The sequence below is a fragment of the Gigantopelta aegis genome, chromosome 9 (assembly GCF_016097555.1).
Source record: "Gigantopelta aegis isolate Gae_Host chromosome 9, Gae_host_genome, whole genome shotgun sequence".
In the NCBI taxonomy this organism is placed as follows: domain Eukaryota; kingdom Metazoa; phylum Mollusca; class Gastropoda; order Neomphalida; family Peltospiridae; genus Gigantopelta; species Gigantopelta aegis.
The window spans coordinates 66,652,986-66,666,655 of NC_054707.1; the positions used below are offsets into that span (position 1 = coordinate 66,652,986).

The following is a 13,670-nucleotide window of genomic DNA, read 5'->3' on the forward strand; positions in this document are numbered from 1 at the left end:
ATCCCAAGAGGGCAGTCTGAGCTGGGGGCTGCTGGAGAAGCTGGCAAAAGACACTCAGCAGTGGCGATCTCTGGTTACAGCCTTATGTGCCTCTTAGCACGAAGGAGATTAAGTAAGTGAGTGCATTTTAAAAGTGGTTTTTGGTTATGAAGTTTACTTTCCTTTCCGCTATATTGATGATCTTAGATCTTTCAATAATAGCAGGATTACAGATTACCTTCCATTGATTTACCCACACTAGTTAGAAATAAAAGAAACACTTGTAGGTATTAAATCAGTTTCTTACCTCGATCTATGCATAGAGATTCAAAGCGACACTGGTCTCCATATTCAAAGCTGTATGACAAAGTGGGTGACGTCAACTTTTTAGTAGTTAATCAAGCCTTTATGTCGATCAGACTACCTTCTGCTCCATCTTTTTGTGTTTACATATCACAACTTCTAAGATATTTTAGGACATGTTCATTATATATGCAGATTTCAAACAACGCAGTACCCCTCTGGCACAGAAGTTTTCTATCACGGTTATGATGTTTAGGGACATCCAAGGGCATTCAAAATCGTTTATAGTAGTCAGCTGGAGGCTATATAGATCTACTAAATACGATGCATCACTGACTAAAATGATGGCTGATGTTATTCCTTTTTTTGTTCTTCTTTTTTTTGAACTTGTGTATATTTTTTCATCTCTTTGGCGAAACTCTTGTACATATATTTTTTCATCATTGTACATGATGTGACGGACTTGACAGCTTTGGTGTCAGTACCCATGACGGGTGCAACTGGAGGGGCAGGATATGCTCACCTTTCGCGAACACATGACATCATCACTGTTATGACAGATTCATGGGTGCATGTCATCACAACTGTACTTATTCCAATGAGATCTTTTCGGTACTAGTTTTGATTTAGTAAACTAGTCTGTGAGTAGCAGTCCTTCTTGTGGCGGTGTAAGAAGATCGAGTGAGCTCCCCAGTGGCAGTCCCCCTAAAGACGATGAGGTAGGCCTACTATGATATATATAAAAGTAATAGAATCAACCACTATTTTGCCAAATGCCCAATCGACTCTGCATTGTACAGAGATATGGCACTGATCACGTATTACGGTTTTGTCGTTCAGATTTGTTTTCCTTAAATTGTTTTTGATCTTGCAATACTTCGCCAACGTGTTCACAGCAGAAACTGGTGCGTCGTAAAATAAAGGTTTCCAAACGATTCAGATTATCGAGACTAAACTCAGCGCCATTTTGTCTGTTGGTGTCATTGAGAATTTTGGAGGTGCAAATTGGTAAGGACAGTGAAGTATTAGTTGCATAGTTTTTTCAACTTGTTGGAGTGTGTTTATTGTACAGCTGAAGTGCATAATAAAAAATTTAAATGCATCAATTATCAAAGTGTCAAAGTAAAAAAAAATTGATATTTAATCGTGGTAGAAAACATTCCACATGATCCTAACAAAACGGTTACCTGCCACCAGATCATTACGACCCTTTAGCAAGTTTATTTATGCAATATATACAAAGGAAGGGGCCATCTAAATGCCACCCACTGTAATTTCTACAAACTCAAAATGCAAAAAGGGTGTTAACAAACTTGTACAAGTTGTAGGCAGTGTAGCTTAAATTTTAATGAATTATCATTAGGGGCCGCGGACACTTTTTAAATATGTCAAGAATGATATTGATTGTTTGTTATACTGAAGAAATACCTTTAAAAAAAATAAAAATCAATTGATCCTGACCCCCAAAATAAAAATTTGTAATCAGGGTAGGTAACTCTGTTATGCAAAAAAAACACACCAAAAGTTTGGCACACTCAAAATGTTAGGAATGTATTAATTATTTTTAAATAAAATACCTTCAATACCATTAATATAATCTGTATAATCGACTAATTGGTCATTATAATGCCCATCCACCCCCAAAAAGGGCTCAACATAAGAAAACAACCATTTTTGTCGCATAAGCATATATCATACAACATGTGGAATGTAATAAAACTCATTTGTGCATTACAAGTGAAAATTACCATTATGGTCATATGCTACATGTAGTAATCAGCAACTCCTCAATCGTTACCCACATTATCACAGCAAGCTCAGTTGTACAGAGTAAAGAGCATCAGTCGGCCATGGAAAAAGTGATATACAGGTCAATTGTCAATATGTAAGAGGACAAAATGTGTACCATTAATGTTGTATCTCTGTCAACGTGTGTGTGTGTGTGTTATATGAGAGAGAGATAGAAGTGAGACGGGGGGGGGGGGGGGGGGGGATGGTCTGGAGTTTGGGGAGGACAGAGCAAGAGAAATAACAGTATATATGTGTTAGGTTTTGAGAAATTGAGTTTCTTCATAATTACAAAATTTGGAATAATTAGAGAATGCTTCATTGTTGGTTGTATGGCTTATTAGCCAGCCTGTCTTTGATTTTTTTAAAATAAGTTAGTGGCATTAAAAAAAACAAAATTACATCACCCATGTTGTGTTATTGAGACAATTATATACACATTTAGTGCTGTCAAAGGTGTGCAAACAGTGGTTTAATTGGTGAAACGAAAAGTCGTAGAATAGTTAGGATTTTTTGTAGTTTTTTTACACATTAAGTATAATGTCAAAGTTGACATTTTTACCTGGGTACCACTTTAATAGATTACAACTGGTGTAACAAAGGCTGTGGTGTGTACTATCCTGTCTGTGGAATGGTGCATATAAAAGATCCCTTGATGCTAATCGAAAAGTGTAGCCCATGAAGTGGCGATAGTGGGTTTCCTCTCTCATCTGTGTGGTTCTTAACCATATGTCTGACGCCATATAACCATAAATAAAATGTGTTGAGTGCATCATTAAATAAAACATTTTTCCAGTGTCCTACATCCTTTAATAATAAAGATGTGGGTATAGGGGTTATTTTTATGTGATTCCCTAACAACAGATGTGTTAGGGCCACAATAAATGTATTCATAATAACAAATCATTGAAAATGTAAACAAATATCCGCCATCTTGGAGTGTAGTAAACACACAAATAGGATGATGTTAACGGGCGATCACAGTTATACAATAAATCAAAACATCTAAATTTTGTCATGTATTGCAAGAGTAATGAATTAACCTTTAGACTACTGGATTAATTTTTGACAAAAACCACGTTGAGTGGGTACAAGTTTATAATTTTTACTCACATATATTCACTTAAATGTTTTATAAATACATGAAATAAAGTTCATATATGAATCGGTAAGTATTATTTTCATGTTTTTTTTGTTGTAATTTTTAGTATTTTTAAATCAGCTAATGGTGGTTAAAATTAGGCAAAAAATCGAAAAAGTTGCGTTTACTTACGGGCATTTGTGGCCAGCTGTCCAGTATTTATGTCCATTATTCCTGATAACAGTGGTTTTCTGAACAGAATTTTTTTTAAAACCCATACTATGATTCATATTGCAATATTTGGTAATTTTCGTTGTTGATAAAACGATCAAATTTATTATCAAATTAGCTGTCACAATCAGCTATTGATCCCTGAAAATGACCGCGATGTGCCGCCATTGTTGTCAAGCGAAAATACTTGCCGAAAACCACTTTTTGAACTAAAAATTTCAAGGTATTTTCAATTGAAAAAATCAAAACAAACGGCACCATTTTGAAAAAAAATCTTTTTTTCTTTTATTATATTTCCGTTTCCGGTGAGTATCGTGTGCAAAATGGCGGGAAATATGAATTGGGGAATGCACTGTATACAGTATGTCGACTGACGTGACGTCGGACGAGATATCTTGCCTGCAGTACTCAGAAGGTTAAATATAATTACCTCACAAAAATAATGAATGAATGAATGAATGTTTGTTTAACGACACCCCAGCACAAAAATACTATCGGCTATTGGGTGTCACAAATGGTCACAAAAATAAATACTTGCAATAACGACAACAACACTATTTTTCAATAATTGAATGCGGTATCGTTACTTTTTCACTTTGCCACTGAATAAAATGTAAAGTGGCAAGTAACATGAGTTCTGTATTTGTTATAAAGTTTTATCAATGTATTTTATACCTGTTACATAGACGTTGACTAACATGTGCTTTTCAAAAATTGCATACGGCAATGGTGTAGCGGATCTGGGTGGCGCTACTAGTCTTCCGGTGTGGTCTCTGTTATCATTATGTTGAATAATAATTTTCGTTTCAAAAGAAAAGGAAATCCCTAACTACTGTCCTCTGTATGCAAACCTCTGCTGTCACTAAATACTCCACGATACTCACCTATCAGCTACCACAGTTCAAGATCTTGATGGACATTTGGATGATTAAAAGTACTCTTGGTTGAGTGCTCGCCTCGCAGGATCCAATCACCTGCTGGGGGTTTTCTAGTTCCATCCAACTTTTTAATAATTTTTACGGAAATATTCTACATACATACATGACTGAAAACAATTCTTTCCGGTGTTTATTGAAAACACTTTTCAACCAATTTGGCACTGGGGACAATGCAGTGCACAGGGCTCGAATTTAAGAATTTATCTCCCACAGCAATTTTTTAAAGAATTGTTATGGGGTAAACGCCCCACTGATGGCAATTTTGAGCCTGCCTATGGCATTATTATTTTTTAAGGTAATATTTGCATCAAATAAACATTACTAAAAGGTTATTTTGTTGTATGTAGACATTTCAAATGTGCAAGTGTTAAATATTGGCAATTAATGTACACTAAGTACATTTTACCATTGTTGAGGAGCTTTACCTATGACACTTTATATTTCAACGATGGCAATTGCCGTTGGTGCCGTTGTTAAGTTCGAAACCTGAGTGCAGATCTGTTAGTGTTACTCTAGATTTTTGGTAACTTTAGAAAAATATTAATATTGTCTTAAAACACCAATTTATGGGTTTTCTCTACTAGCTGAAAAAAAGGAGAAATGGGCAATTGAAAATAGGTTTAAACACTTGATGTACAGAATTTTGAATTTGGCAAGTCAGATCAATGTTCCAACGGGGTGGGGTGAACACAACTGATAGGTGAGTATGAAGCAGTATTTTGAGACACCTGAGTATCATATACAATCCACAAAGTTTTTGTTAAAGGAAAATGATTACTTCACATTCATTATAATGTACACATTTATGCCCGTTTTTCATCTAACTTGGGATAAAAATGACAGTGGGGTGTCATTTTGTTGAACAAAAGAATAATCAAATATATATACCATATTTTATTTGTATTTTTAACCCATGATATAGATACTTTGCTTTAATTATACATTTTAAATTATTTTATTATGATGATAATATTGTTCTCTTTTCACTTTCCAGCAGACAAAATGTTGCGGCTGTGGCCCTTAAGAAGGGTGGCATCTCTTCAGAATTTTCTGGCCACTGCAGGTACATACATAGACATGTAGGACTGGATTGATTTGATGAATAACATTATCACATATTTTTAAACATACATAATACAGTGCTTATGGTTTGAAAGTCGATGGTGAGCAAGAAACTGCTCTCCTGAACTTATGTAGGAGAGCAATTGTTCCCAGTGTAACAGTTCACAGTAATTTTAAATAAATATATTAATGATATCGGCGTGTGATGAGGCGAGCAGTTTTTGACCCGCGTGAGTAATTGCTCTCGTCAAACCTTAAGGACTGCATAATATATATTAATATCAGTGACCCTATTTTCCAAGATACATGTATATTGTCATGGCTGTCCAAACAATTTTCGTAACTCTGTGCTGTGACGTGGACCTTTCTCAAGTAATTTTAATATTGGACAAAACAAAATATTTATTTTTACATTTAGTAGTAATTATTTGCATGTTTGCTTGTATTTTGTAATGTCTGGAACTATGCCATTTATTATAGTTATTGTTTAATGAAATTCTTAGTAGTGCCGTTCGTCGTGTCGCGCACTATAGGCAAAAACAAAATTGCGTAACTATTGTTATTAGTGATCATTTGGATGCGAAATGCGAGCTACATTTAGCTGTATTTCATAATAATATGTTTATAGTGTATGAAATTATGTTTGTAAATAGTTGCCGTAATTTATTTATGGGATATTAGTATATTACAATCGCTAAATGTGTTAATTTAATGTTTGACGTCCGTGTTTTGGTCTTGCGGTCTTCGACTTTATTTAATTCCCAAATTCCTGTGCATATAAAAACTATGACACAACGTTGACATTAATATTATTGATGTAAATATTTCCATAACTGCAAAGTGTGTGTACTTACACACTGAAAACATCCCATGGGCTCATAAATAAACCTGGGATAAATTTCCATTTGATCAACTGTTTTGACATGGCTGCCGGGATTGACCTTGCCCTTCAGTAAAGTTTATTTTCCTCCAAAACTTGTACGATCGTTCAGCTATTTTCTTAGTTAAACATCCTAATATTGTTTGTACATTATGGCAAATCATTTTATTAATTAAGTGAGGTAATAACTGTACAACTGATTACTGTAATATTAGTGTTTTTAGGAACTATATCCTTGTACGCTGAGAACCTGTTTACGCATACATGTTGCTAAGGTCTGATATATCGGTTCACAATGTTTGTAAACAACAGTATAAAAATGCTGTTTTTATAATATCCTCAAAGGCTTTTTCATTAAAACTATTTTATATTGAAATTAGACCAAAAAAGCAATTGTGTAGTGATAGACTCATGTTTATGCACATTAGAATTTGTTTGTATTATTAGCTCGAATTCCTAATGTATTTGCAATGCACTTTAGCGTGTCATTGTGTCTGGTGAATAATGTTGTTTTCACAATAATCCCAAAGGCTTTTTCATTAAAACTATTTTATATTGAAATTAGACCAAAAAAGCAATTGTGTAATAATAGTCTCATATTTTTGCACATTAGAATTTGTTTGTATTATTAGCTTGAATTCCCAATGTATTTGCTATGCACAATAGCGTGTTTCTGTGCCTGGTCAATAATGTAGTTTTTATAAATATTCTAAAGGCTTATTCTGTGAAATTGTTTTACCTAATTTTAGACTAAAAAAGCAATTAAGAAATGTTAGTTTTATCTTTATGCACTTTAGAAATTCGCAGAATTAATTGTTACAAGTTGGTAATGCTTTTGCTAAACTGATGTATTTACAAAAGTTGAAGTTTCTTACGATTTAGAGTGCATTTACGAACTGTAAACTTCAAACGGAAGCTGGACCAAAAAGCAATTACTTTATTTATTGAGCAATTGTGTGCATAACGTAATTATTAAATGAAATGATATTTATTTTGTAACGGTAGATCTCTTCCTAGCGTGACGTAATTTCTGATTGGCTATTATGACGTCACGTGATACTTAAGAAAAAGTATAAAAGGCTGACGTCAACGGTTGTTCGCGGTCTGACAAGCAAACATTAAAGACATGTCCCCTTGTCCAACTTTTCAACTTTATTACATTGCATACATTTAAATTGGCACTGGAATAACTTTTACTTATATTTTTAAAGTCAAATTTTATTAACTTTACCATCTTTAGTTAATTAACTTGTTTTATGGAAGCAATATTTATAAGCAACTGCAAGCTGTTTACATTTATTGGAGATGCAGTCCTCACTGGTTTAATATAACCTATATCTGAAAAGAAAAGATCTATCAATCTGTATGTTGGAAACTTACCTCTGAACATTAACATTATTTTCATTTACTCATAACTTTTAAATAAATTTATAATTCTGAAAACTGGAACACTTCGGCTTTGTCATCTGTGGATGTTATTTATATTCTCTGGAGATTGTTGATATCTTTGGGATGCGGCCACAACAATATATACCTTTTCAGTTTTGTTGCATAAAATGTAATTATGAATTGTTAGTTGATATTACACCAGTACAACAAAATATTTTAGACTCCAGTGCACATTGTTTTGGGAAAATATTGAAGTGCCCTTGTGGAGATATAGTGTGTCCGACACAAATGTTTGAAGCCGTCATGTAGCAGTGATAAAACTAAATAATAAAAACATTTTCTAAACTATATTATTGTTATTGATATCAGTGCATGTATTTAATTTATAAGGAGGAATTAGTCTTCGAGGATGAAGTGTGGTTTTGGCGTGGTAGTGGTAGTGTTGTTTTAGGAGGGGCATACATGATTTTCCGTACCATATTATATATATTGTAGTTGTTGCTGACAAAGCAGGTTTTATACAATTCGTGAACTGCTTATCATAATCTATAGTACTTTGCCGTCTGTTCTATTCTTAAAATCCTTGATCACTTTCTCTGTCTGGCATGTATTTTTTCTTGTTAACAGCACGGTGCAATTCCAGTGGATTAGCTGCGGATAAAGTAGAAGTTTTTATTGATGACAAAAGAGTATTAGTGGATCCAGGAACCTCTGTTCTTCAGGTATGTTAACATTTACATGTATAATTATTACTCTCAGCAGACAGGGCTTCTAGATTATGGTAGCTCTATCTCCCTCTTTAGGTGACATATCTGATTATTACTATTATTTAATAAAACTGTATTAACTTAAAATAAAATAGGGCTAGTGAATTTTTAATTGTTGCTAGTAAATTTTTTAATCACTGATCCCATGGCTAGTGGATTTTCTAAAACTTCTAGAAGCCCTGCTGCAGAGAACGTTTTGTTCAGTATTGTGTTGTGATTCGCTACACAAGTTTCAGATATCACAACACAATTTTAAAGGTTAAACATTAAGTAGTTGCTAATCAATTTTCAGTCGACCAGAAATGTTGCTAATCAAAGTTTTAGATAACAAAATGTTCACTGCTCGTTTTTAAAATGTACTATAAATCTTTAGGTGTGTTAGCATTTATAACTAAATTCATTTCTGTTTCTATTGTGTACTGGTCTTCAAGTGTATTAAAATGTTGAACCTAACTTGGGTCAGGATGTAGCCCAATGGTGAAGTGCTTGCCTGATGCGCGGTCGATCTGGAATCTATCTCTGTCGATGGGCCCATTGGGCTATTTCTCGTTCCTGGCAGTGCACCATGACTGGTATATTAAAGGGTGTGGTATGTGCAATCCTGTTTATGGGATGGTGCTACTAATGGGGAAAATGTAACAATTTCCTCTCTTACGTCCATAATGTCAGAATTACCAAGTGTTTGACATCAGATAGCCTATGATTAACTAATCAATGTACTCTAGTAGTGTTATTAAAGAAAACTAACTTTAGCTTTATTTAACTTCTAATCACACATGGCAACTTAGTGTAGTATATTAGTGTTACATTTTTGGTGGCTCAAAATTGTCTTTGTCAATGACACAATTAAACATTTCTTACATTTTATTAAATGTTTATCTTTTCAGGCATGTGCAGAAGCAGGTGTAGAAATCCCTCGATTTTGTTACCATGAACGACTTTCTGTTGCTGGTAATTGTCGAATGTGTCTCGTGGAGGTTGAACGATCACCTAAGGTAATAACGATATACCAGGTTGAGCGATTTATTAGATAATAATATCCAGTTTAGCAGTAAAATATAAATATTCATGTTATGTACTTGCTTTGTGCACACAATTACAAAATTCAAACAATACAAAATTTGTAAATATTAAAGAACTGGACAGTAGCTTTCAAATCACTGGTTGCTGTTTAATTAAATTTCATTCATTCTTTTCTCCTTTTTTATTTTTGCCTGTGTTTATTTACAATAATGTATTGGGTATTTTAACTTCAGTAGTTTCTAAACGGCCCATGAAATTAGCGTGGCCATGAAATTCAGACCTCTTTGTTATTATCATATAGAACTTGGAGTGCACTTGATTTATGGAATTTGTGTTGTGTTGTAAAAGGAATATATATATATATATATATATATATATATATATATATATATATTATATGTGTATATATTAATGTATTTGTAGCCAATTGCCTCATGTGCCATGCCTGTGATGAAGGGAATGAAAGTGAAAACTGATTCAGAAATGACCAAGAAGGCCAGGTACATTGAATGCTTTTTGATTGTTTTTATTCACCTGTAGGAGTATTAAAATGTGTGTGTTTAAGTTAGCTGGCTGCCTATTTAAAGTTTGATATGTGTTATATTAAATCCAGTAGGTTTGTACGGTGAAATCTTCAGAAAGGTATAACTGACAGTATACTTTACACTATAAATGACAGGATAGGTTTAATAAAAACTGACAACTCTTTGTAGTTAAGAGTCTTTTGGGCATGAATTATGTCCAGCACTGATTATTAATTATGACATACAGTTGATACTTTTAGATGACTCAACATGAAATACATATTTTTGCACTTAATAGAGGATTCCTCACAAGTATCTTTTAAATATGGAAAATATTAATATTTTACATATTAAAAAACATGAGTAGCGAATTCTATGTATCCTATAACACTTATAAAATAACATTTTAATTTGATTTTTAGTAAATCACAGTACTAAAGTCGCCTCCATCGATAATATGACATCATCACGATTAGCACAAATTAGTTTGACGTCGTGCATTTTAACTAAATCTTATGAATACTTTACGCTCTAGTATACAGATATTGTTGGCTTGTAAACAAAGGACCCATTCACAGCAACACATTATCACCTAGAGACCTTGCAAATTTGCATATACCATTATTAACTGGTTTAAAGTATCATATGGGTTTATGATATGGATATCATGGGTAAGTTATATCATAATATGATAGGTAGTTTTAATATATAAAAAAATATAACAGTATTCTGGTTGAAGGAAAACACATCACCGGAAGGGTTCACAATTTATTCAATAAACGGTTATGTACAGTATGAAACAAATTAGTGAAAGGTGTATGTAATAATATTTATAGGGACCTCGCGCATTTCACTTCATGTTACAAAAATATCAGTTACCTGCTTGTGAATGTAAGGTATGATTTCAGCATATAAAGTAATATTAATTCATTGCAAAAATCTACAAATACATATTTTTTTCTGAAATAAAATGCAAGTGAGTTGCATGTGTCAGTCTTATTGTTGGATACCAGCAAAATGTTACGGAAGAGATAGGGACTTAAACAAGCGAACAATAGCAGTGAAGTGAGAACATACCAGTAATTGATGCCAATTGACTACGTAAATACACATGTGGACGTTTTCTGACTGATCTTATTGGTATGGTCGTTTTTGATGCATTGCTGTTAATGCTACTGATTAATAAGATACAAATAAGATACAAAAAAAATTGTGATCGGTTCACTATATATGCACTAATTTACACTGAAATTCACAATTTTGATTTAAAAAAATTGGTTCATTTTAATAGTTAATTCGCTATACATAATTCGTTCTAGACATTAAAATTTATTAATACTATACAGGGGGAAAAATCGTGACTTTACAATCAGTTCATAAGCATGTTTGTTCTAAAAGCACTTTACTGTATATCTAAAGATATGAGCGCAGTTAATATATATTGAAAACATATACCGTATATCTTCGCCTGTAAGTCGATCTCGGCTATAAGTCGAGTCCCTAATTTCAAGCCCTGAAAACGTATTTTTTTATTGACCCGTTTATAAGTCGACCCATGAAAAACTACTTATAAATATTGAAATATTTCCTATTTTCAGCACATGAGAACAATAATATTTGAACAAAAGTTTTGTACATGGCAATATGATCAGACTATTCCAATCAAACTATCATTATTACATAGCATCAAAACGAAATATTCCCTTAGTAGAGAGTGAAAGCTGTTTGACTGTTACTGTATAGTACTGTACAGATGGTTTTGTGCACAGACAACAACTTTATTTATAAACACTGACAACAGATCACTACGATAAAACTGAAAGTATCACGTTTTGCCGCCATATTAATACATGTAAGGAGGATAACTCTGGAAAGTACACTGGTTTTTGTACCAAATGATGTGTGTCCCTATTGCTCTAGATAAGTAAACTGCAGAGATCAGTCTATTTTAAGGGAAAGCTTAGTAATATTCATGAAGTTAATCACCGCCAAAACATTGTTTGAACAACCATTAATGCCAGTGACCAGATTTCAAAATAAACTCAGGCAACAGGTAGTTAGTATTGTTTACATTTTTACTATTAGTTATGACTGTTAATTTAACTAAGTGGACTGTTGTCTTGGCATGTGAGTGAGATCGTACGCCTTTTCGCATAACCAAAACCGTTCTAATGCCAAAAAAAATAGGTTATAAAAAATAAATGTGTCAAATTAACATATTTGAGTATAAATACATGGCATACTTCAACAATAAAACTTGTAAAATAATCCCCAAAACAGTAATATTTTTTGGTGAATTTTTTTTACCCTCTTATAAGTCGACCCCCCAAGTTATAAAATAATTTTTGGGTGAAAAAAATTCGACTTATAGGCGAAGATATACGGTAATAGTTACAGATCCAGACGTCAAAATGCATAGTGTCTTTGCCAGGCCAAGACCCAGTGTTGGTGTGTTTTGGGCCTAAACTGATTTTAGCACTGATATTACTGTTTTAATACAAATATCTGCATGTACATGAAGTACAAGTTCATCACTAAAATTTTAATGGTAATCATATGGTCTGGAATTGTGTTATTTGGGTCATGGAAAATCAACTTGCAAAAGGTGTATGAACCCTGGATGATAGTTATATAGTAAACACTAACGGTTATACTTCGTGTATGGTATTTCATGTAAGTTATGATGTTGAGTTCTATATAGTAAACTCTAATGTAATCGGGGGTCGAATTTGGCTGAAAGCTATAAATTATGCCTGTCCAAATCAAAACGTGCCGGACCAAACATGATTCAATGAAAGTAATGTGTGAATATAAACATAAAATAGTTGTCTAATGGGACAAAAAAAATCTCCCAGCCTGTAGTGATATTGATGTGCAAAGACCAGTTGGGACAGCAGTTTTTTGACCACAGGTAATACGTCTTGTATTGTATTCCAGGGAAGGTGTGATGGAATTTCTGTTGATGAACCATCCTCTTGACTGTCCCATCTGTGACCAGGGTGGAGAATGTGACTTACAGGTACGTTTTTTGTTTATGCTGGGTGTAGTGTGTGTCTTACAGCTTAATGTGTATCATGTTTTGATGAACGTATTCAGTATTAAGTAATTGACTCCATGAACATCAGTTTTGACACTAAGATCACATTTCTAAATGTTGTATTTTTAAAGGTATACAATTTTATTGATAGACTGGTGACCATTTTAGAAGAGGCAACCATCTTGTTCGCACCAACTTTAAAAAATGTCCTCTTATATTTTAATGAATTGTTGCAGGCTGTTCATTGAATTTCAGTTTAGAAGGCTATTAGCTTAATGCAAAAAGCTATGTTCTATGAATGTGGTTGCTTGTTAACTAAATCAGTTTAATCTTTAATTCAGACGACTATATTATTGCAAAAAGTAGACTATATTTTTGTTGGTATCCAATTAAGAGTTCCTGAATTTAAAAGTGCTAATGTTTGATATAGAAGGTACTATTAATTATTTTTAAATATTTCTACTTTATTATTTAACATTTTACCATATATGTTATTAATGTATGTTCTTTTAAATTTTTTGTATATTTTAGGACCAGTCAATGGCCTTTGGGAGTGATAGAAGTAGATTCACAGACATAGAATTTACCGGCAAACGGTAATAAACATTATCAGTATGATTATTTGTTATGTCCACAACTTCTGACATATACTGATATTGACCAACTTT

The 13,670-nt window shown here is 33.2% G+C and overlaps 1 protein-coding gene across 1 annotated transcript in view; it reads left to right on the forward strand.

Moving 5' to 3' along the window:
• The first annotated feature begins 1,205 nt into the window (after positions 1–1,205).
• The window catches only part of LOC121380675 (NADH-ubiquinone oxidoreductase 75 kDa subunit, mitochondrial-like), a 34,877-nt gene continuing 22,412 nt past the window's right edge, over positions 1,206–13,670 (forward strand). Inside the window, exons 1-7 of the mRNA XM_041509614.1 lie at positions 1,206–1,290; positions 5,315–5,383; positions 8,279–8,373; positions 9,306–9,413; positions 9,865–9,941; positions 12,903–12,984; positions 13,534–13,598. Of these exons, the coding sequence (XP_041365548.1) occupies positions 5,323–5,383; positions 8,279–8,373; positions 9,306–9,413; positions 9,865–9,941; positions 12,903–12,984; positions 13,534–13,598 (488 nt within the window). The 5' untranslated portion in view covers positions 1,206–1,290; positions 5,315–5,322. The remainder of the gene's footprint in view (positions 1,291–5,314; positions 5,384–8,278; positions 8,374–9,305; positions 9,414–9,864; positions 9,942–12,902; positions 12,985–13,533; positions 13,599–13,670) is intronic.